We start from the raw sequence: 23,740 nt of genomic DNA on the forward strand, positions 1-23,740 counted from the left end.
TTTGTGTTGGAGATCGTTTATTACAAGAATGTTCACAGATGATGTATAATGGTCGCCAGTAAAGAACACTGTGGCGTAGCTATATCGGGAAGAACGGTCCGAAACACACCCGGCGCAGCGCCACACTCGGGGGGGGGGGGGAGGGGGCGAGAGAGCACGAAGGTACGAGATGAGGGAAGCTTGCGGGAGTTTGCAAGGGAGGTTGGATGAAGGGATGTACTGGATAGGGGAGGATAATGCAGGGAAAATAGAAACAGGAGGGTGTCGTAGTGTGATATAGAACACAGGTATAAGCAGGATATATCCAATGAGGGATATTGGATACAGGACGGGCGTAGGACGTGATATAGACCCTCAGGGTCACGAGAGGCGGGACTAGGGACGAGGGGATGCGCCGGGCGCGCGCGGAGTATCAGTGGACAGTGGACCGGCCACACACTGAAGTGGAGTTCCACCGCGGGTGGACAGACCTGTGTCGGTGGAGCGGAGCGGACGGCCGCCACCGGTCGAACGCAGCTCCCTCTGCCGGTACCGGCCCGCTACAGACAGTGTGGACCGGCGCAGCTGGACACGAGTGTCGCAAACGCAGGACATTCACTACTTTCGCACAGAGAAGGTCCAGTTGTACAAGAAAATGAAAGAGCACCGCGGCGCAGCAGCGAAACATCACGCTCGCAAAATGAAAAGACGTCTGAACCTGAGTCGCCTTCCGCCCTGTCACTCACGCTGGCACTCACAAACGGCGTACCCAATCTCTGATCGGCACGGCACTCTGACTCGGGCATTCAGAGTGGATCTCAGCAGTCAGCGCACACACATTTAACACGGAACAAGTGACATGCATACGCTACGCTCAAGTGTTGACGTATTTTCTACAACACTCAATAAATTACGGTTGAAATATTGGCGTGTATGTGAGCACAAACACTGTGCCCACCAATGCTCGCGCCGTCATTAACCTAAAATAAACCGGCCACTTTTCTCGCTCTTAGCGAGCAGGCTCGCGCACACGCACACACAAGCGGCTTCAGCTCGAAGCGCCGCCATCCTTTCTCCAAACGCGCTAACACACACACACATACAACACACAGTACGGGAGCCGGTAGAAAGACGCCGCGACGCCCTCCGTTCCACGTTTCACTCTGGCAAGAACACGCGTCGACCCCGATGGCCGACGACCGTCGACCCCGCTGGCCGACGACTACCCTTCCCGCGTCGGCCGAAGGTCCTTCCCGGGTCGACAGACACCTAGCTCGCACCGTTCCCTCCCCAGTGTCGGCAAAGACTGAGACAGGACGGCTCCCTTTCCACATCAGCAGACACTGAGACAGTTTATCTCCTCCCGGGGATCAGCACTGACCGCGCGGCTCTCTCCCTGTCCTCCCGCTGCCGCCGGTCCCACCTCACGGTGTTCCCTGGCGTTCGGCCGGCCGGGCCGCGGCAGATACCAGCCTATATAACACATTGGCCAGTTCGACTATCCAGTCACCGGCCGACGCCGCACAAACATCGAGCTGGCCGCACTTATGTGCATAATATTTGGGCGTCGGTGTGTCCGGGCGTCGCGCGCCGGCCACGCGCCACGTGCCACGCGCGAGCCAGTGTGTGTATGTGTGTGTATATGTCTGCTGGCAGGTGTGGTCAGTGTGTGTGCGCAGTTTGGGGGGACCTTGACCGGCCGGCCGGCGCGCTGCAGGGCGCGGCGCGGCGGCAGACGGCTCCCGGCGACCTATCACAGCAATGGGGTCGGCGCGCGGCCGTGGCGGCCGGGCGCCCCGTGCCGTCGGCAGCGCGCGCCCCTTTGTACATGGCACGAGGCCGCGGCGCCCGCCGGGGCAGGACCGCGGCTGGCTCTCTGACCGGGCGCCGCCGGCTAGTGGCAGCCGCAGCTATCCACTATCATGTTGGGCAGCTTGTCGAACCTGGCGGACGGAGAGCGGGACACCGTCAGTAAAGGGACGACAGATAGGTCACATAAAACAGCAGAACACACATTTCTGCCTAAACATTCGACCTCAAAAGACAGCCAACGGTCTACGAAACGTCGATAACTTTTATTGTCGCGTTACTTTTATTGTCGAGAACAAACAATAAATTAATTTTATTGTAGTGTGCATCATATAAAACTATAGGTATGAAGCTTAACAGAAGGCTAACAATTGGGACGTTAGGACAGTGAGGTCAGTGCTAAGGTGGGATTTTCTGTCACTCCTTAATTAGCTCACATAAGCGCAATGCTTTCTGAGGGTCAATATCCCTAACCGTTTACATTTGGGAGTTTCGTTAGCGACGTGGGGACAGCAATTCGAACACCGGAAGTCGCTTTCACCCACCCCAAATTTACCCAAATAGCTGGTGCAATGCAAGCAGCAACCGTCGTGAGGAAGTCGGAAGACCATTATTTTCTGCCGGCCTCTACTTCCAAATTGAACAGCCGGCTGACATGCTGTCCCGTCGTGACCGAAAGCTGTGCCTCGGCGTCGTAAAACTGTGGCCTGCAGCTGCTGGTCGGCTCCGTCGTTCCGTCGCATTTCGGTACCTACGCTCCAAGGACCGGGCGAATTTCGTTTGAGGGCTTTAAAATGCGTCCGAGACCGGGGCAGACTGACCGGGAGCGTTGACGACCTTTTTATAGGTGCCAATTAGGGGCCAAGCCGCCGGGTGGCCGCGACCTGGCGGAGACAGGCGCGGGGTGGACTGGGAAATCGGACGGTCGACGGGCCGCCACCTGGCCGGAGCTGCCGACAGGGAACGCCACTGTCACGGGGGGGGGGGGGGCAAGGAGGAAAGGATAAGCACTGAGCAGAACGAGAGCCTAGAAGTAATTTCATCGAGTGAGCTAGTGAGTGAGTGAGTGGCAAATGAATGAAGGAGATGAAGGAAGATTTGGGACGGTAAGAAATATTGTAATTAGAAAAGTAGAAAGGAAATAAGATGAAGAAAACACGGGAAGAGCGAAGAATTAAAGACAGGCAAATATTTCTCAAGGATGGATGCGCCTCTCCGTTTAACTTCCCACAGCTGATGCTCGTTACATAACCCACCTGATGTGGCTGAAGGTGTCCCAGTAGAGCATGTGGATGGGCGACAGTTTGCGCGGTCCGCAGCACGGTCCGCTGGTGCCGCCCACCTGCTGTACGATATGCGTGTGCGGGTATTTCTGCAGGTACACGTACGGACAGTTGCCCGAGCAGTAGTTGGCGTGGTAGGAGCTCGGCGCGATGATCCAATCCCAGCCGAACGCGTGGAAGTCGACCACTAGCGGGAAGCGGCAGCAGTTGGTCTCGGTGCTGTTGTCCGTGCAGAAGTTGCCGCCCGTGGTGCGCTTGGTGCGCCGCCGGTCAGAGCTGACATGCACCTCCAGCACGGGCAGCTGATGACGAGAGGGGCGGCACAGTGGTCAGGACGTGTCAAATCAATGGGTCAATGGGTCAAGGTCAGGGTCATATCTGTTTCGACTCACAGCACCTTCAATTAATTACCATATCCAGTACCCACACCGTGCTGTTGTCTGTTGCTGGTCTTACCGACCACCAAAAACCCAATTAATTACCATACCCACACCGTGGGGCTGTCTGCTGCTGCTTCTACCGACTACAATAAACCCAATCACCTGCTGCTGAGCAATTGGATACTCTACTAAAATACTTTGGTCGATACTTAACTTCTGGTCTGCTCAGGAGATTGCTCCTTCCTTCCTGCGTCTCCCTCACTTACCAGGTCAATATCGTCGCCATCGACGTCCAGGAAGCTGTTGACTGACAGGCCCCGGGTGGTGCCATTCGACGACGTCTCGATGCGGATGCCGAAGTTCTGCTGCGGGTCCCTAAACCAGTCCAGCACCAGGTTCTTCACGTCTATCGTCTCGTAGCCGGACGCCTGGCCATGCCGCCGTTTGATGTAGGTGCGCATCGCCTCCTTTTGGATGTAGTTACCGCGCTCGTCCGAGACGAGCTGCAACAAGAGAGGTGTTTGTGAGTGGAGCTCAGAGAGCGGACCGGGAGCCGAGGAAAACTCGGTAAAGTAATGCTAAGAAGTGCGAATGAAAAGAAATATTAGTTATTTAGGTGTACACATGGTGGAGGAAAATATTTTCTCGTAACTAGCCTATCATGTCCCGTGATTTCTTTAGAACAATACACCTCTTACAATTCGTCAGCTGCGTCAAAGTTGCTGCGTCATGGCCTCCGAACATAGGTGTAACTCATTCACCGTCGATATTCTGTCGATATGCCAAAGGCTGAGGTCGATAAATTAATTCAGCGATCCCTGTTCATTGGTTCAGGTGCGCACTACGCAGCCGTCGTCCGCACAACGGGACGGTCCGGTTTCTATTTTTGGTGGCGGTCAGACTGTTTTACTTTCCATCCGCTCGTCCCGAACGTCACTATCCATGGGTGTACTCTTTTATCATGATTCATGAGTAACCCGCACACTTTCCTGCACAAATGGTGGAGTTTGGCCGGACAATCAAACAATGTTCCGGTAGCTGGAACCACTCGAAACAAACTATAAACGACAGGCAAAACTCGCATACGATATATGCATAAAGGTAAATTGGTGATGCAAATCAGGCATCTGTAGGCCCGACAGCGCGAAGTTTATATCGAGTCCAACAAATGCGCCCCATTCAGTCGCGGTACAATGAACTTCCCCGCATAGCCGTACCTACATACCTACTGCCGGCCTCAGATCGGACTATCCGGAAATTGGTGCATTTCCAGTCAATGAACGCATTACAGCGCCTATCATAGAACTTTCCATCATTGACCGACAGTCCTGTCGAACGTCCCAATGACGAGGATTCCGTCGGCACCTGTCACCTGGCCTCCTGACTCGCTCTTCTTCCAGCAATCACCATGGCAACGTGCCTGCGGCGCGGCGGCGGCCGTCCAGACGCTGTCATTGACCGACCAACCGCTAATATCGGCCAGTGGGCAGACGGCCGCGCTGATTGCCGGCTGCTTTATAGAGGCCTGACACGGAGGTGGGCCGGTCCCGGCCGGCGCGGCCGCCGTCACCCCAACACGCCGGCCCCGGCCGCCCGGGCCGCTGTTATGCAATGTTACCCACTCATGAGACGGTGCTGCAACGCCACCGCCTGCGACTAACCGTACGGGAAGGCTGGAGAGCCGTTAAGGAAACGGTAACGATTCACGCGTGCAGTAGTCATAGGAGCGTTAGTCGCTTACGGAATGGTGTGGTCTGGTTGTAATTATAACAAGTGTTGTGCCACATAGGTCAAACTGACGTTTCGCATCATACGTCAATTATTTTCATTTCACATTATCAATTGAACCGCAAATCACTGCACCCAATAGGTACCTTTTTATACATAGATTGCGAAGGAAAATGATGGCTTCAGGGCAGTTGGTGTAAAGGCACTTGTTGAAGATAACTTTTTGTTTTATCGATACCGTTCATCCAACACAAACACCAATAAAAATATAGGCACGGAACAGTGAACACATAAATGTTATGCTGTCTGATCCATGCCATCTCCGATTTCGCAGGGGGAAATGCAAAATGTTATAACATTTTAGACTCCTTATGTATAAGCAGCGAAATTGCTAGAACATCGCCAATTACGCAACTCCTGATGCCGTATGCATCCCAGATGCATAAACTGCGGAACACTTTAATTAGTTACCATTATTTCGTCGGTATTTCCAGCAACAACGCGACATATACCAGCGACAAAACTGCTTCTGTATCCATCCACAAACATAAACACAGAGTCTATCTTTACTTGTCCCCACTTCTTGCCCTAGCGATCTTCCATGTTCATTAGGTATGCCGTTTTTGCCGCGGACGGACAGGGGTCGGTGACGGAGCAGTGACGCGCGTCGTGCTAGTTCTTGCGTGGTGGAATGCGGACAAATATAGCGACCGCAGAGCGCACCCTTCCAAGGACAAACACTTGCTTCGGGCCGAGCTGTTGCTAGGCAAATCGAAACCATCAGCAGCACGCTATTGGGCGCGATAGGTGTCACAAACAAAGGAAAAACACATTTTGAGCGAGTTTTTCGGCACCCAACTCGTACAGAAAGGTTGTGATTTTATCTCTGGATCTCTGTAAGCGTTTAACTCGTCGTTAATTAGGATAAGACAAACAAGCGGGAGGCCCGGCCAAGCCATTAAAATAAACGGACAGTGTGTCGCCTCTGGATCGGGGAGTCGCTCGCTTGCCTTTTGAAAGGCATTCTTAATAGGATATCTATCCGCTTTGTTACGATTCCAAGAATTGGGATGATCGAACACTATCCGATCGGGGCGTAACCAACCAACACTAATGTAATGCACTAATGCACAAAAAAGAACACTAATGTAATGCACTAAATATGTCACAGTTCTTATGCACATCCAGGAAGGAGCAGTGATCAAGCAGTTTGAAGCAGCAAGCCTCTGGGAAGGCGAAGAAGAATTGACTCCTCTCTTACCTTGTGGATTTTGACTTTTATGTCGCGATGCCGCTTGCGAACAAAGAGCCAGAGGGTGGCGTTCTGCAGGTCCATTTCTGTGATGCTGGGAGAGAGGTCAAAGTAGAGCAGCTGGTCTCGCAGCTCGTCCTGGGCCAGAGCGCCGTTACCCACCGCCAGCGGGGCTGTAACAGGGAACAGGTGCAGGTTAGTGGTCGGCGATCAGGGGTCAGGGGTCACTGCAGTCAGTAGTGGTCAGTAGTCAGTGGGTATAAGTAAGTGGACAGTGGTCAGAAGTCAGTGGGCAGAGGTCTCTGGTTATTGGCCAGAGGTCAACATGTAATCAATGGACGGTAGTCAATGACCAGTGACCCAGCGGTCTGCTGTGCCGTGGTCAGTGGTCAGAGGTCGGTGGTCACTGGTCTCCTGTCGTGGTGTTGTGGTCAGTGGCCCCAGACCACTCTGTGGGTCCCACATCTCTGACTCACAGCGCGGCCGTATCTCAAGGTGTGTGTACTCTGGTATACAGTACGGATGCACCGAGTGTGGGTCGGCACGGGTCCGTCTGACAAACGGACAGACAAACGGCCCAGCTGGCGCCACCCCCGATCTTCCCTCCCGCCCCGTCCAGGCCGGCTGTTTGGGAGTGACCGATCGGCCGGCTGTGTAGGTCAAAGGTCGCCGCCGCGGTCATTAACCTGACCGTAACCTTTGGTGCACGGCAGGCCGGCCGTCCGGCTGTCCTTGACGCGGCCTTGTCGCCACCAGGACCGTCCCTGCCCCCGACTGGTCAGCACCTTCCTCCAGGTGTGGTCACCTCGTCCCACCCCTTTACCGTTCGTCAACAGATCACCTTGGTTATTTGATGGGACACGAGGAGCTATATTGTCAACCTCCATCCGCTATGGCAATCGGAACAACAGACTCGACCTGTAATTGTGATCACCTGACACGGCCATTGAAGCACTTGAACACCACGTATAGTGTCGGAGCACACCTCCGGTATTCTGACGCCGTTCGGGTATTTGAGGATTCCAGCAGCTACTGTTTACCCTGCCTGGCGACGCGTCGTCGACGGACGAGTCAGTCATGCTAGTCGCGCACGTAATTAATGCCCAAACTGCCCACCTCGGGACGTATAAACACAGTCGTGATGAGTCCGTGTCCGGCCGCTGCACTGCGCCCGGCGCCGTCCGACAGCACAGGCAGCTCCCTAGCGTCCGGTGATCTCTGATAGCGCCGTGGTGGCCCAGAATGCCGCATATACGGAGCTGCGGCCGACAGCGCGCGGGAGCACCACCGTGCCGGGGGTGGCCGGCGGGTCAGCTCGCCCAGAGAGGCGCCGACACGGGCCGAGCGCCGTCCGATTTGGACCGAGCCGCGCGGCGCGCAGCTCTCGCAGCGCCGGACTCGGCGATGACAGCTCTGATAGCGCCCAGATCGGTCTCTCCAACCTCCCCCGCCGCCCTTCTGGATGGACCCGGTGACCAGACCCGGTCTGACCTCTCCACGCAGTCCAAGAAGGTGCATGCTTGCTCTTAGTGGTGCATTCATCTTAGCTACCCTATCGACGTCGACAGCTGGGCATGATTGACGTGATGAGGGTAGCTAGTAGCTACCCCTATCGTTGGCAGAGTTAAAGATTGCTGTGCCGTCGGCAGTGCTACGCTGGCGAATCGAGCCTCGAGGCTTTTCGTCTTGTGCCGGACAAGAGATAAGAGGAGAGGCGACTATTTCTCTGTTGTCCGGCAAGAAAGGAAGCCGGGAGGCGATCCACGGATTCCAGCCGTCAGACAGCAGCCAGCAGCGTTAGTGAATCCTCCTCTGCTGTCGGACAAGAAAGGAAAGCTCCTCCTCTCCCGTCAGCAGGGGTGGCAGCTCGTCAGTCTCCAATCAGGGTGACTGGGCACGCCAGCCGGTTGCAGCGCGCGGCCTTGTGAGACCTTGATGCGGCTCCGATAGAGGCCAGCCCGCGACACCGAGGCGCCAGCCTGGCCGGCCGGCCCAGCCGCTCGGGCAGGCGCGGGCGGAGGGCACTCGCCACTGGTCACCGGTCACAGGCGCCCTCCCGGCCGCCTATCAGCTGGGCACATCGGCACCGTCCTTCGCAAGGTCGCGCGGCCGCCACCCTGCGCTCGCGAGGTGACGCTTTTTGCCGGCGGCACCGGCCGATGGCAGGACCCGTGGCGACGGCTCGGACGCGCCGGTCACTCAGGCGTCCATGCATTATTGAGGCCGGAGCGGCGCCGGCCGGCCGGCGGCCGCTCGTCTGTACTGATCGGTGCCGGTGATCGGAGGCGCCGACACACAGCCGGTCGGACATCAGGAGCGCCGCCCGGGTGACGCCCCCGCGCCAACATGTGCACGGTATGTCAGCTGACGCCCCGCGGTGGCATGTGCACGGCAGTGTCGCATCAGACGCCACAGCGCGGCGCCCGCTTCAGAGAGAGGCACGGGTCAGGCCCAGTGGCGGCAGAACAAAGCGCAGTAGGTAGCTGCATTGCGAAAGGCTGACGAATCATGGTTCGGGTGCCAACCCATGACAAGACGGCAACATTTACCTATTGAAAGAACGATAAAGCCATGATAAGTCGGACTTGGACAGCCAAGAACTAAGCTAGCACACACGAAAAGGAAGTTACTTTTTAAAATAACATGTTTAGGTACTATAGGGCCCGATAAAAAACGAGCCCATGTAGAGTTATGATGCAAGCGGGGCATTGTAGACGGCAACAAATGTATTTTCACCATCTGTTAGCGTGAAATTCTTACGAAGAAACTGGTCCTCTACTTCTTCCATGTATCATTTTGCGGCGCATTTTCTCCAACAGTACTACTCGTATTTTTGGAAACTGTTATATTTATTTAATATAAATGAAAACGCTTCTGTAAGCGCTGAACACCGACAGTTGTAGCTCAGAGGGAAGCCACGCGTCCCGAGTCCATTGTGATGTCTGCGTATTTGATGAGTTTGACCAAAACCAGCGGCGCCATGTCAGAGCCCTGTGGAACTCCGTTCCCATTGTTCCGTCAGTAGGCGGGAGAGCAGCGGAGGTGATAAGTGGAGCGAGCTGCCGTTTATGAGGCGCCTGTTCGCCCCGCGGGGTCCCCGACGGTCTACCTCAGCTAGGGACCGCTCCGTGTGGGGAAAGCACCGGTTCCGTATTCGAGAGGGCGCCCATCGGAGTGAGGGTTGAACAGGACCCACCCGCCCGGTCTCCAGCCGCCGCCGAGCGACGCTCCTCTCCTAACCGCACTGCGCATTGCACGCATCAATGGGTGGGTGGCCGCTGGCAAACCGTTAGACAGAAACGCCTCGTCTGAAAACGACGTCTTGCCACGCGCACATTGTAGTCCACGTGCCAGACATCGGCCGGCCGGCCCGCAGGCATCAGTCGCTCAGAAGTCGGGCACGAGATAAGGGGTGTTGATGCAGAGCTTCCCCGGGGCTCGGCGGCGTACTCCGAGCGACCGATCCTCCACCAGGAACAGCTGGAAGCTGGAGAGAGGGGGAGAGAGGGAGGAGGAGGGAGAGAGCTGGTGTTCAGCGAACAGTGACGACACGTGTTGCTAGTTGAAGCAGTGTTGACTTTCCAGGCCACATCTCGCACGGTAGCAATACTTCTTCGAAAGTTTGGAAGAAACGATAACATCAAGATACTTTGAATCGCCAAGCTTTGATCGGCATTACCATCGTCATTCCTATACTGAAGTCCTACACTTCGCGAGGTAACAACAGTCCAGTGCTTCAAGCTGTCCAGCTTTGGCGTGAGAATTTTGCTTGTTCGTAGCTGCTGGCCGTGTGTATCCGCGTCCAATGTTACATGTCCAAAGCTGCCATGAGGGCTCCTGATTTGCGTCCGGTTGGCGCCTCGCGGCGTGCCATCATCGCACCCGGGATCTAAGCCGGAACTTGACGAGCTCAGCGCGTCACTCAGTCCCTGAACAATGTGAAAGCATCGCAAAAAAGCTCAGCGGCCGCACCGGTTCCCGCGGCAGTGGCTGTCGCCGCGGGTAGCTGGCTGGAGCCCCGCTGTCACCCGGGTAGAACGTTCCCGGAATCGGGGCCGCCGTTCCCGAAAGTCCCGACCGGTTAGCCGTGCGCGGCAGGCTTGTCGTCCGATCGCGGAGGACACGACCGCTGATCGGGCGAGACACGACCGCCGACCGACCGGCAGCATGCAATACGCCGACGTAGTGCTGTAAAGCATGCAGGGAGCGCTGAGGATGAATCGCTTTCAGACACGACATGACATTCAGAAGTGATTAAGTTGCAGATATGTTTTCAAACGCGCCGCATTCTCGCAAATCTGGCAGAGTGACCCCCTGAATTCAACCACAAGGTGTCTAAGTAGGTGCCTCGTTCTACCTACTTGAGAAATGCGGCGCATGGTTTTCGTCGAAGAGCCATTAATTGCTCCAATCGGGCTTCTTGTTGAGTCTTGATCCCTGCGACTTCACAACTACAAGTTTCCCGGACCCGGAAGAAGCTGACCGGCATGGTTTGGCAGTAAAAAACATCTTACCGACCTTTCCAACCCTTCCTTCATTTGCCAGAACGGAAAAAAGCTCGAAGGACCTTAAAGTTCTTCGAGCACGCCCATCCCAGGCGTCCCACCTATTGAATGGAGCTGGGATGGGCTCATACCTATTGAATGGAGCTGGGATGGGTTTATATGTATTATCTGGGAGGTTGGAAAGAGAAGACGCCGCAGCTAAATATCAAGCAACAGGCAGCATACCCTAGAGTGGACTCATGATATTCCCACACATATTACCTTCTTACCTACATGTCTAGTGCGCGGGTAACTAAAAATCATCCTATAAATACGGATTTTGTAAAAAAAAACAAAAACAAGAGACTTGTATGTAGGTGATGTGGGAAATAGGAATCCTTGAAAGGCATCGGCTTAACATTCCATGCAGAGTTGGACACTGAGTCCGCTTTTCAACTACAAAGTAGCACAAAGCACGGCATGAGTTGTTAATTTTACGAACCGTCTGTCGGTTCACATTTTTGTTGGGGTTTTCACATATAAGCTTTGCATTTTGATGATAGTACCGTAACTCTGGAAAGACATAATGCACGATTTTTAATAAAGTCATTTAGTAATCTGACAACGGTGCATATGAAATTACAATATTACAGAGAAGGCTGACCACAAATGCGCATTTACACCAGAATCAACGGGCCACTCGGATCTGGGCAGCAACAATCTGGCTACCGCTCTGACCGCAGCCGTATGTAATCTGATGGGCCTCTCGGAGCAGAGCGGCTGCACCGGGCGGGTCACGAGGACTGAAGCACCGACCCGGCGGTGGCAGGGTCAGATCCGAGCCCAAATTCCAGGATAGATTTAAACAGCTGTGGCTGATTAGTTGGCAAATTAGTGGGTCACTGAGAAGTTTTTGTGCATTAGTGGCTTCTCGCTTTTCATGTTCACAAGGAAGCTGAGAAGAATTCCCTGTGAAGATACTTGTAGAAAGTGTATAATTCTTCGTCTGGGAATGATGAGTTGAAGAACGTTCGCCAAACCAAGCAGTAGGATTTACATAGAAACAATTATGTGCAAGCAAATCCTGACACATCCTGCCTCATTCGCTTACTTGAGTCACGAGTTTCGATGAAAATACCAGAGGTCATCTAATGGAAAAGCGAATAGCGAACACCGGAGCGTCTCGAAGTGAGTGCTTGCCGCCAATCGCTCAAAACCTACACATATGGAACGGTAGGTACAGACGTGGATTTTCTCAACAGAGTTACAGCGTTCTTCATCGAATTGCAATAAAATGCCGTTCATCGGGCGATAAATTACTGGGAGCTTGGGTGGGATTCGAGTGTCGTAAATTTGTCGTATAATTAGCTATTTTTGCGCTTTTGCACATACCCAGTGACGCTGCCAAGAAACCCTTAAAGGGACTATCCCACCTTTAACATGGGGTTTGAGTTGAGATAGCCAAGTTTGCGGCGAGGTTCAGAAACCACTATCTATCTAGGTTGCAACCCCCGCAGCCTCTTGGTGTTAAAGAAATTCGTTCCCTTCATTTGAAAATGGGCCTTGTACAAGGCCCTATCTTCAACATGGAGCGACCGTTAGTGTGACGTCACCTCGTTCAGTCATTCTGATTTAAATGGGTTTGTTCGTTGAAAAATCGCTTAAAACTTGGTCTGAACTTTGTTGTGGTGCCTTCAGAGTAAAAAGAATCAGCTTTATGACAGTTATGTGGCCTGGGGAAGGAGGTAATTTTGGGCTGTGACGTCACATATTTGAAAGTTTGTGTTTGGAATATGGGAAGCCTAAGATGTTTAATGAAAAATAAATGCCAGAACCGTGTTCCTGGTCATCCAATCTATAAAGTCGGGCACAATTTAACTGGTTTTAACAACATTTTTGAAGGTGGGATAGTCCCTTTAATTGGTGCGAATGTCCGTTTCGCAAAACCACTGCAACAGCAGTAGGCACCATATAATGAAGATGAGACTAAAAGCAGTTGGTGCTTTGTAGTCATTGGTGTGATTAAGTTAGCTCGGCGTGAAGGTGACCCTTTAATGCATAGAGCCCCAGCCCGATTGATTCCAGAATGGCCTACAGGTCGGGTCATTAGGTTTGGTTGGCTACCTGGGGTCACCTGTCCACCGATCGGGTTACGCCAGGCCGGCTTAGCGAAGCCGGTTCAATCAAAGGACGATCTTGTCCACTAATCGCCGCCGGCCCCGGCGCCCCTGTTGTTATGTGGAAGTTACCGGGCCTCAGCCGAGAGCCGACTGTCACCTTTTTGTCCTAATGACTTTTTACCTGGAGCGAACGCTGACGGCCGGTGCGACCGGTTGGAACGGCAGCAGCCCCAGCGTCCCGCGCGGCGTCCCCGAGCGGCCGAGATCGGCCCCGAGCAGCGCCCGAGGAGCTGAGAGTTCCCGAGCAGCTGCGGTCTGACCCCAGCAGCTGCGGTCTGACCCGAGCAGCTGCGGTCTGACCCAGCAGCCGGCAGCCCGACCCGAGCAGCCGGCGTCCGATCTGAGCCCCGCAGCCCGACCAAAGCCCGGCGGCCGCTGACCGAGTGATGCAAACCGAGAGAGGGGAGAGAGCGAAGGAAACGGCGTGATTTAGGGCCGATACGCTACCGAGCAGGTGCCGTGACCCCGCCACGATATATCGGCCAACTGCCGCCCCTCGACGTCTCTAACACGTTACCTCGCTGCAAGACAGAAGTCAGACCAATCACCCCTGCAGGACAGGGCGGCCAGCGCATAACCCTGCCACGACAGACAGACGTCTCTGCAGAGCCAGGGCTCAGACCGGTGTAGACAGCGCCCCCGGGTATGAACGTGCTGATGGACGGCCGTACTCGCCAGTCATTGATTAGTGGTTCAGACGCCACTAACCGCCCGTGATCCTGTCTGCGGCACGTGAGCCCACTTAGCCGCCGACCCGGGCTGGGAACAGTAGCCCGGCTCGACTGCGGGCCAGTGTTTACAGGCGGCTGATGCACGGCCGATCCGAACACGCCGTGACATCCTCCATCGGACGGGATGTTCGTAAACACGGAGATCCCGACTAAATGGTCGCACCAGTGGCGCAATTCGTCAATTAGGCGGCTCACCACAGCACTCTACCCGTGACTCGGTAAATATTTATACGACACATCACTTGCCAGTTGTAAGAAATAGGCCTTGAATATCTCACATTCCTTCTTGTCACAACAAATGGGTCAGCTGATACGTTTCATGGAAGACCATATACATACATTAGGGTGACCGGTTTTGCAAAAAGTTTCGAAACGTTTTGCTCCCCAGGTCTAATCTAACGTATTTGGGGGTGCTGATCACGAATCCGGCGGAAAAAATATAAAATTCGATTTTTTTTTGACCGCCCCGGCTCTTTGATTATTTCCGGTTTTCTCAATGTTTGCATGTTTTTGAATAATATGATGAATGTAATGAAAAATATTAAAAATGTATCGCTAAATGCATGTACCAGTCGATTCGGCATACAGCGGCGTCGAAATCGGCACGCCGCCTGCTTCACCGGCCTCGCAGGAAAGCATAAGGCTCGGAAGGTTTGCGTTAGTTACCCGATTCTCTCCATAGATGGCGCTGGCGTAGCCGCCCGCCGGCCGGTCGTTGCCGTGCCGTTCACAGCCCCGGCGGTCACTTGCGACCGTCGTGGTCGTTATGCTACGTCTATCAAAGCACGACAGAAATGTTCACTTCATTTTTATGTTACTTCAGACATATTTTAGACCTAATGTTGAATTGGATAAATGACTATCGTGAATTGGCGAAATGGTGGAGTGCGCTCGGGAGCCATTTACAATAGCGAGGAACGTAGGTGGATTGATCTGAGTAACATATGACTCTGCGTTCACTGTTGATATGAAGTTTATTCACACTATGTAGTATGTAGTCGGGTGACATGAGAACAAAGTGACTAACATACCTTGTGTACGACACATGGATGAAGCTAATGCTACTTTTTCATTTTGTTTCGGTAGGCCCGTTTGTTCAGAGCGTAGCCGTCCTGTCGGTCTGCGCCTGTTACAGCTGTGACTGATTCGGTGGTCAGCTTTACAGCCCTTTCGGTGGATTGGGTATGGCAGGGGACCCCCGTTTTGGAGTCTGTAGAAAGTCGCGCAACTCATCTTCGCTCATGTGTCGTACACAAGGGGGCTCAATGTCTCGGCCCTCGTCAACCGCTCGCTGCACGTTAACCAGTTCCATATAGTTGTTCGCTTGAACGTTAATTTCCGGCAGCCGGAAGTGCCGAATGGGCTGCTGCTGTGGCGGTGGGGGTGGCAGCTTTGGCGGCGGTCGTGGCGGCGGTGCCGGCGGTGGTGGTGGTGGTGGTGGTGGTGGTGATGGCCGCCGCCGTTTCAGACGCCGCTGCTGCTGTTGTGGCGGCGGCGGCGGCGGCGGCGCCGGCGGCGGCGGCGGCGGCGGTGGCGGTGGTGGTGGTGGCGATGGCCGCCGCCTCTGTCGCCGCTGCTTCTGCTGTGGCGGGGGCGGGATCGGCGGCTGCTCCTGTCGCTGCCTTTTTTGACGAATGCTTTGGATTAATAATCCAAAACGAATGCTCTGGAACGAATGCTCCAAAACGAATGCTCCAAAACGAATGCAAAACGAATTAATAATCCAAAACGAATGCTCTGGATTAATAATCCAGAGCATTCGTCAAAAAAGGCAGCGACAGGAGCAGCCGCCGTTCCCGCCCCCGCCACAGCAGAAGCAGCGGCGACAGAGGCGGCGGCCATCGCCACCACCACCACCGCCACCGCCGCCGCCGCCGCCGCCGGCGCCGCCCCCGCCGCCGCCGCCATAACAGCAGCAGCGGCGTCTGAAACGGCGGCGGCCATCACCACCACCACCACCACCACCACCACCACCGCCGGCACCGCCGCCACGACCGCCGCCAAAGCTGCCACCCCCACCGCCACAGCAGCAGCCCATTCGGCACTTCCGGCTGCCGGAAATTAACGTTCAAGCGAACAACTATATGGAACTGGTTAACGTGCAGCGAGCGGTTGACGAGGGCCGAGACATTGAGCCCCCTTGTGTACGACACATGAGCGAAGATGAGTTGCGCGACTTTCTACAGACTCCAAAACGGGGGTCCCCTGCCATACCCAATCCACCGAAAGGGCTGTAAAGCTGACCACCGAATCAGTCACAGCTGTAACAGGCGCAGACCGACAGGACGGCTACGCTCTGAACAAACGGGCCTACCGAAACAAAATGAAAAAGTAGCATTAGCTTCATCCATGTGTCGTACACAAGGTATGTTAGTCACTTTGTTCTCATGTCACCCGACTACATACTACATAGTGTGAATAAACTTCATATCAACAGTGAACGCAGAGTCATATGTTACTCAGATCAATCCACCTACGTTCCTCGCTATTGTAAATGGCTCCCGAGCGCACTCCACCATTTCGCCAATTCACGATAGTCATTTATCCAATTCAACATTAGGTCTAAAATATGTCTGAAGTAACATAAAAATGAAGTGAACATTTCTGTCGTGCTTTGATAGACGTAGCATAACGACCACGACGGTCGCAAGTGACCGCCGGGGCTGTGAACGGCACGGCAACGACCGGCCGGCGGGCGGCTACGCCAGCGCCATCTATGGAGAGAATCGGGTAACTAACGCAAACCTTCCGAGCCTTATGCTTTCCTGCGAGGCCGGTGAAGCAGGCGGCGTGCCGATTTCGACGCCGCTGTATGCCGAATCGACTGGTACATGCATTTAGCGATACATTTTTAATATGTTTCATTACATTCATCATATTATTCAAAAACATGCAAAAATTGAGAAAACCGGAAATAATCAAAGAGCCGGGGCGGTCAAAAAAAAATCGAATTTTATATTTTTTCCGCCGGATTCGTGATCAGCACCCCCAAATACGTTAGATTAGACCTGGGGAGCAAAACTTTTCGAAACTTTTTGCAAAACCGGTCACCCTAAATTATACATATACCCAGTCACATAATGTGCGTTGAAACGGTCAAAGAACTTTGCGTTTGGTAAGGGGGTGAGATCTATTGAGTGGGCTGCGCCATGTCACCAAGCAAAGCTGGCAAAATAGCGCAATATTTCCCTGAGTCAAGTCTTCTATGTAGAAGGCGACCTTTTGTTCGTGCATCTAGCATTATTCATTCTAAAGGCCGCCCCACACTGGACCTCGCATGCGGGTTGCGAGTTTTTGGGTTTTCGGGTTTCTTCAAAGTTAAATAATACAATCTAAGCAGAGTGACCCACACTACCATCTAATAGGCGAGTCTGCATGTTTTGAGCTTGCGAGCGACCTTGCATCGCCCAAAAGTTGGTTCTGAGTCAACTTTCGAATTTCCTCGCTGCGAGGTCTATGAGCTCTGCGAGGTTTGCGGGTTTTTTAGAGTCGAATTTTGGTTCGTTGCGCTGGTATTGCGACTTTATGTAAGTTTCTGAAGGTGCACCGGCTTCACTGAATTCATGAAGTTACCATAAGGGAGCGATCTAATCACTCTATGAATTAGTATTATGCCCGCAAACTCAAAACCCGCAAACTCGCAACCCGCATGCGAGTTCCAGTGTGGGGCGGCCTTAACCTACAAACGTGTGACATTGATATATTGCATGTCACAGCTCAGCACCATGTATGCTGTACCATTAACTCGATGTTTTACTTTTTTTGCATATGGTCATCCATATATTTCAAGAGATAATCATCCACGTGACCAGTTAGTTGCAAGAGCCAAGAATCACGTGATCTCACACTGTTTTAAAAGTCATCAAAATTAAATAGCATTATGATGTGACGCAAGACAACATAAGACCTTCATTCAGCCCTCTGAATCATTCTAAATATGTCGTAAAACATCTGACAGTTGATTTCCTCTGTAACCTATTTTTGAGCCCGGGCCAGCCGCCACAGATCTACCATAAGCAGCTATTTTGGGAGTGGTGCCCGGTTGCATGGCCATTTAGCGCAACCTCCGCCCGGGATCAAAGCGAGCCCGTCGCTCGACAAAGGTCGGTAGCCAGCGGCGGTTCGTCTCCGCTTAATCCCGGCCGACGCTATGTAAAGCGCTGTTCCCATCGCGCACTTTTGTGGGCCTCCACATGTCCCCGCGCAAGGCTGGCCACAGCACGCCCTCACGGCTGGAGCCCAGCCAAGCCCAGTTTCCTTTCCCCGCAGCATTCCGGTGAATATTATCACTCCGGAGACACACGTAATGCCGGCTTATTAAGTCGTCCACATGTCGCGCACAGGTGACTTCAGAGTGTGGCGTTTACCTGCGTCCTGAAACTCGAGATCGGCACTCAGTTTCCGGCTGACGTCAACGGCTACACGAACGCTCTCTCCACTTATCGAGATAATGAGCTGACCGGCAGATACAGTAACGGCTGACCGGCAGATACAGTAACGGCTCAGACGCGTTTACGTAAGCGCACACAGCGCACTTGTTTTTCAGTGGTTTCGCCGTGACGTGGAGTAGAGGACTGGCATTGAGAACCGGCATTGAATGACGATTAACGTGCTAATTTAGAGGACTGGCATTGAAGTCCGGCATTGAATGACGATTAATTGCCGAAGTTCACCGTAAGCTATCGCCAATTACACCATTCATAAAATTGTAATCATATTGGTACCGAAATCAAATTTCTATTATATTTGCACCTCACCGCAAAAAAAGGAACTTCAAAACTTTTTTCCCTGAATTGTAACATTTGCTTGTTTTGCTCTATGACTACTGCGACCTTGTCAGACATTTGCATGCAAAAGGTTCTTCACCGCTTTGTACGCAGGCTAATTGCTTGATGCAATTAATACCTTGTTAATATTAATTCTTAACGATTTTAACCCTCGCCGGCACAGGGGGGGGGGGGTTGATGCAACCCCCCCCCCTAAGGTTTTTCGCGAATAACTCGCGTAAAAAGCGGCCGATCGCGACGAAACTTTCAGTACCCTCGCATTGATCAATTTTACATCTACCCTGAAAATTTCATGACCCTGACCCCAATGACCTTTGACCTGTGACCTCTTTTCTGTGACCACGTTTGGCCGAAATCGCGGTTCGGCGCATGTCGGCTCGCATTAGCCGCGCATTTGCAAGCTTTTCGTGGTTTCAAACGTTCAAACATGTGATTTGATGTTGCTCCCATGCATTAGGGTGGGTGTCAAGGTCACCTGAAGGTCAGGTCAGGTCATTGACCTTTGGTGACCTCGGGTGACCTCGGTTCACTTTTTCGAGTTTTACATGTTTCTAGGCTAGTTTTTGGAGCTGAATTCGAATTTAGCAACCATTTGAACATTTATGAAGTAGTTTTGGTGCCTTCGTAACATGTTACGAAGCTGTCCGAGGCGGTTGACACGTATTACGAATACCCGTCACAACCCCTACCGGTTGACCTGACCTGACCTGACCCGACCTGGTCTAAATGCTTAAAGACATCATCTCTGATCAAAACTAACACGCTAACACGATATTCGTGATCAGCACCCCGGAAAACCACATAGCAGCCACACTTTACCGACTTTCTAACAGGTCCCGATTTTCCCGGTTTTCGGGTCATTGACCTGACCTGGAAGGTCACCCGATGACCTAGGACCTTAAAATTGGGTATCATCGGCTTCCTCTCGTGACGGGCAACACGCTCGTTTTTTCCGCGAAGCTCTAGCTCGATCAGGGGCCAAACGCGAGGAGGTGTCATACCAACCCCCCCCCCCCTTGTGCCGTCGAAGGACTCAAAATGGCCTGTGCCGGCGAGGGTTAAAATCAAAAGCTATTATACTTAAGAACACATCAGACATCTCCATGCCGCTGCAGATAATACTGATTTATTTAAGGGGCGAACCTATCATACACATTGCACAGGTTTTGATTTGAATATCAATTTATTGAGATTCTTCATTATAATCAGACAAATCCTGGATCAAAATTAGGGCATTTCTCGTGTGAGACTAGCCTACACTTTCACAAGTTTCACACCTACTGATTATCAAGGAAAGATGTAATAATCTTACATGATTCATGTCAATGATATTCCACAAAAATCCAAATGCATATGGTCTTAGCTAAAAAAACATTAGAAAAAAAAATGGGAGGAACATGATAACCCGCACCATCTCTACACTTAATTTCTCTTTTATAGGGTAGGTGTAGGGGAGAGATGTCATATTGCACCCTGTTCTTAAATGCGCCACACCTTCCTCCTGCCCAAAATACGATTCGAACGAATACTCGAATATGTGCATTTACTTCACCACCAATACCGCTCTTCTTCCGGTCCACGGGGGCAGGTGAGATGTCTCAGCTTTCTCACAGACCATTTTTTTGTGATTTTCTCTATTTTCTTACGCGAAACAGTCTATTTCGACCTTTGCTAGTGTCATGGTTTATCTTAGAGATACTGATTCAACTAATTATCATTGCTAATTGTTCGTTTGATGGCAGTTTTGAAAGCTTATCACCACTGTGGCTTTTCTGTCGCCGCCATATTTCAAGCTCATGAAAAAAAGTGTTCCATTCGTAATTTCGCCCACCCTATTTGCGCCCTATTCTTCAACCCAGAGAAACAGCATCTGATGGTTGGGAGACATTTCATTGAACACTTTGATCATTAGAGCGCTCACCTCACCATTACCTTAGCCTTCACAGCATAAATGGTTAATGGGCTGACACGTTCAAATAGGCCACTTAGTTAGGTGGCAAACCGTTGTTTTTAAAAGGGCGCTTTTACATGAGAGGCATCAGGCATGGGCGCTTTTTGATGGGGGCGTCCGTAAATGCACCCTTTGCAGGTGTGTCAGAAAACTTTTCTCTTGTTAATTTTTCTGGGTGTGATACAAATTGGGAGTTGTTATTTGATGCCAAAATAACTGAGGTACAATTTGAGATATCATCAAGCATGACAGCTGGTGAACTTTAGCCGCAATAGGTCGATATCCTTAAGGTGGCGCAATATGACTTCTCTCCCCTAAAATTGTTTCATTTAATAACTTCCTGTAAAAAAAAATAAGTTATGTGATGTTCTTTCTGTCCTATTTAGAACCATACTGCTGCTGATGCGTCATAAGGAGATATGTATACAAACGCGAGTTAAAAAATGAAATCAAACAAATATACAACGTGTCGCAACATTATCTACGTCACACCTATGTGTAACACCGACGTCCAATATCGTGGGATGAAAAAATGAAATTGATTGAAAAGAAGTAGGCCGGAATATGTCAAACATTTGGCCAGGTTTACGAGAACAAACGTGTCATTTTGCTCAGTACAGCGCCGTAAATAAACACGCATAGCTAAAGTGACTTGACACAGTTTACAAGTTCATTCCCCTCTCCCAAAGTGAGAATTCCTATGACAATCTGTCAACACTGACAACCAGCCTGGTGACAGACATTCTCAGGCCAGTCGAGGCGGGAATTGGGGGTCGGGGAGAGGCAGGGGCGCCTGGGGCACGTCTCTTGGACCCTGTGACCCCCCCCCCCCCGTCGAGTGGTGGAGGTACGGCACACGGGTCAACACGGTCCAGGACCGTGAATCAGCCACCGACAAACCAGACTCCCCACTCAGGAGACAGACATTCACGACAGTCTGGTCGGCGCTTACGGCATAATTCCAGATGCTGCAGCGACGGACCGTCGCGCCTCGATACTCGGAGTGGACACATGATTGATGTTGACATGACCTGTCATGATACAGAAGTCTCCATTTGTGTGTAACTTGGGACTCATATAGCCGTGCACATGAGTGGCATTTACCCGGACATTTGTGAATAAATTATGAAATCTATTAGTATTGGGTTACTAGTCAAAGTAAAGTTAGCGTAAGTCGGTGGTAGCATGCAATGCGGTTATAAGTCACTAAGCACGGGGTCAGTGGGATTTAAAATATAAATGAACGAGAAATAAGAACGAAACCATTTCGCAAGCAACAGTGGTCCAATTCAGCAGCACTAACTAAATCTGAAATCAAAGTGGCCACACCTAATTGCACAATAAATGTATATTTACATGCAAACAATAGCAACATTGGAGTAGCAATAGAATACCTTTAGCCTGGCGTGACTCATTCCCACCGTCACATCATCAGTTCTAGTCCCTAGCAGCGGTAAATAAAAGGAGCGCCTGCTAAGACACGGCGCGGCGTTAGCCAAAGCAGCAAACCCAAGCGTACTCGTAACTAAGGTCTCTTTACTCGTACATACCATTAGGAAGTGAAATAAGGTGTAAAGAATGGCTCAGCAGGGAAGTGAAATTAATTGGATAAGAAATAAATCGAAGCATAAAGGCTTCTCTTTAGACAAAATTTGAAGCCGACGATGCTCAAACAGAAAAGACCGATGGAAAAACCAGCTAAGTGATAAATGTATATCAATGCAAACGTTTCCCCGAACCAATTACAGCTCCTCTGGCCACTCGGGAATAAATTCTGAAGTGTTTGGACAATGTTGTAAACCAACCAAGTGCCATGTCGTATAAGTACGGTCCACAGCAGAAGTAATGTGGGGTTTCAGTCATGGGTATGTTCTGCTTCTGAAGCTTAGGAACGATTAGCCAGACTACAATGAAACTTTGAATGTGGCTTATATGTATCGTCACCCTTGCAGTTGCAACTTTAGCTATTGACATCTTCTTTTCGATCACTCCGCATTAAACAATCCCCAGTCAAAGCCAACCGTTGAGATTGGTTAAACCCTACATTACTTTAGCGGTGGGCTGTACCTATGAGAAAATAAACTTCAGTGAGGTAAAAAGCCGGGATGAAGCTGCGTTCATTCCATTGCTGGCTTGAAAGATTATTTTCTTACTAATTTCCATATACCCGCCTACCACAAAAGCCTATCCCACCAATTTGTCCTTCCGCAAGAAGCAGAGCGCCAATGACCCTCTTGATTTATCTCTTGTTGCTTAGGCGCGGTTTCTTTACAAGAGATGTTAATTTAATATGGTAAAATGACTTGACATGAGTTAGCTGTTCAGTGGATTAACAATATTGTAGTTGTAAAACGAGTAAGTAATTCAATGAATGAAATAAAGGGCAAAATGTTGGGAGGCTATTGTTGTTGAGAGTATCTAAGGCTTCAAAGAACAACCCAACAGGACAATGACTCCCATTACTATGTAGATACTGCCGCCGGTGTATGCGCTTGTGTCTCGACAGCGTACATTGGCGTGCGTGTCAAACCACCGCAAGAATGCGAAGTCGGCAAACACGCGGCCCATCACCAACTCTAGTATCGCCGGGCGTGAAGTTCATATACGCGCCCGTAAATCTCGTCCACACGTCCCTAGCCAGCGTCCACCGGCGACCCTTCCACCCGCCCTCTTCCCGGTGTACTCACATCGCGACGAGAAGGTCCACATCTTCTCCAGCTGCGAGTGGTCGTCGTCGCTCTCGTAGGCCATGAACTCCTGGTCGTGCTGGCTGCCGTCGCCGGCGACGTCGTCGCGCGGCTGCATGTACGCCTGAATCAGCGCCTCCGACACCACCGGCAGCTTGCGGCCCGTCATGTTGGGCGCCTGCTCCATGCCCAGCTTCTGCAGGATCTGCGCCTTGATGGATTCCACTTGGAGCTGCTTCTGGGCCTCGCGAACGTGGCAGTGCTGGCAGCTGGCCGGGGAGGTGCCTTGGTCCGCCTGCACCGGCCGCGGCACCTTGGCCCGCACCGTCGGCGTCAGGGCGAGCAGCAGGGCGGCCAGCAGCAGCGGCGGCGCCGGCAGACAGCGGCGGGACGGAGCCATGCTCGCGGGGACGGCCGACCGACGGCGGCGGAGAGTGGCGCGTGCACCGAACGCGCCGCAGCACTGGCTCCGCGGCCGGCACCCGCGTG

General features: G+C 52.1%; 1 protein-coding gene across 2 annotated transcripts; it reads right to left on the reverse strand.

Moving 5' to 3' along the window:
- LOC122381691 (growth/differentiation factor 8-like) lies at positions 1-23,740 on the reverse strand. 2 transcript variants are annotated; one of them, XR_006256573.1, is made up of 6 exons: positions 23,252-23,716; positions 6,441-6,604; positions 3,718-3,954; positions 3,045-3,373; positions 2,345-2,672; positions 1,850-1,922 (listed from the first exon to the last, which is right to left on the reverse strand). XR_006256573.1 is itself a non-coding variant. In XM_043366171.1 (5 exons), exons 1-5 carry the CDS (start codon positions 23,649-23,651, stop codon positions 1,874-1,876), a joined length of 1,179 nt encoding a protein of 392 aa, XP_043222106.1. In that variant the 5' UTR covers positions 23,652-23,740; the 3' UTR covers positions 1-1,873. The 2 variants fall into 2 exon arrangements, 1 of the variants encoding a protein (XP_043222106.1); XM_043366171.1 differs by lacking the exon at positions 2,345-2,672 and having other exon boundaries at positions 1-1,922; positions 23,252-23,740.

The sequence above is a fragment of the Amphibalanus amphitrite genome, unplaced genomic scaffold (genome assembly GCF_019059575.1).
Source record: "Amphibalanus amphitrite isolate SeventyFive unplaced genomic scaffold, NRLGWU_Aamphi_draft 000125F_arrow, whole genome shotgun sequence".
NCBI classification, from domain to species: Eukaryota; Metazoa; Arthropoda; class Thecostraca; order Balanomorpha; family Balanidae; genus Amphibalanus; species Amphibalanus amphitrite.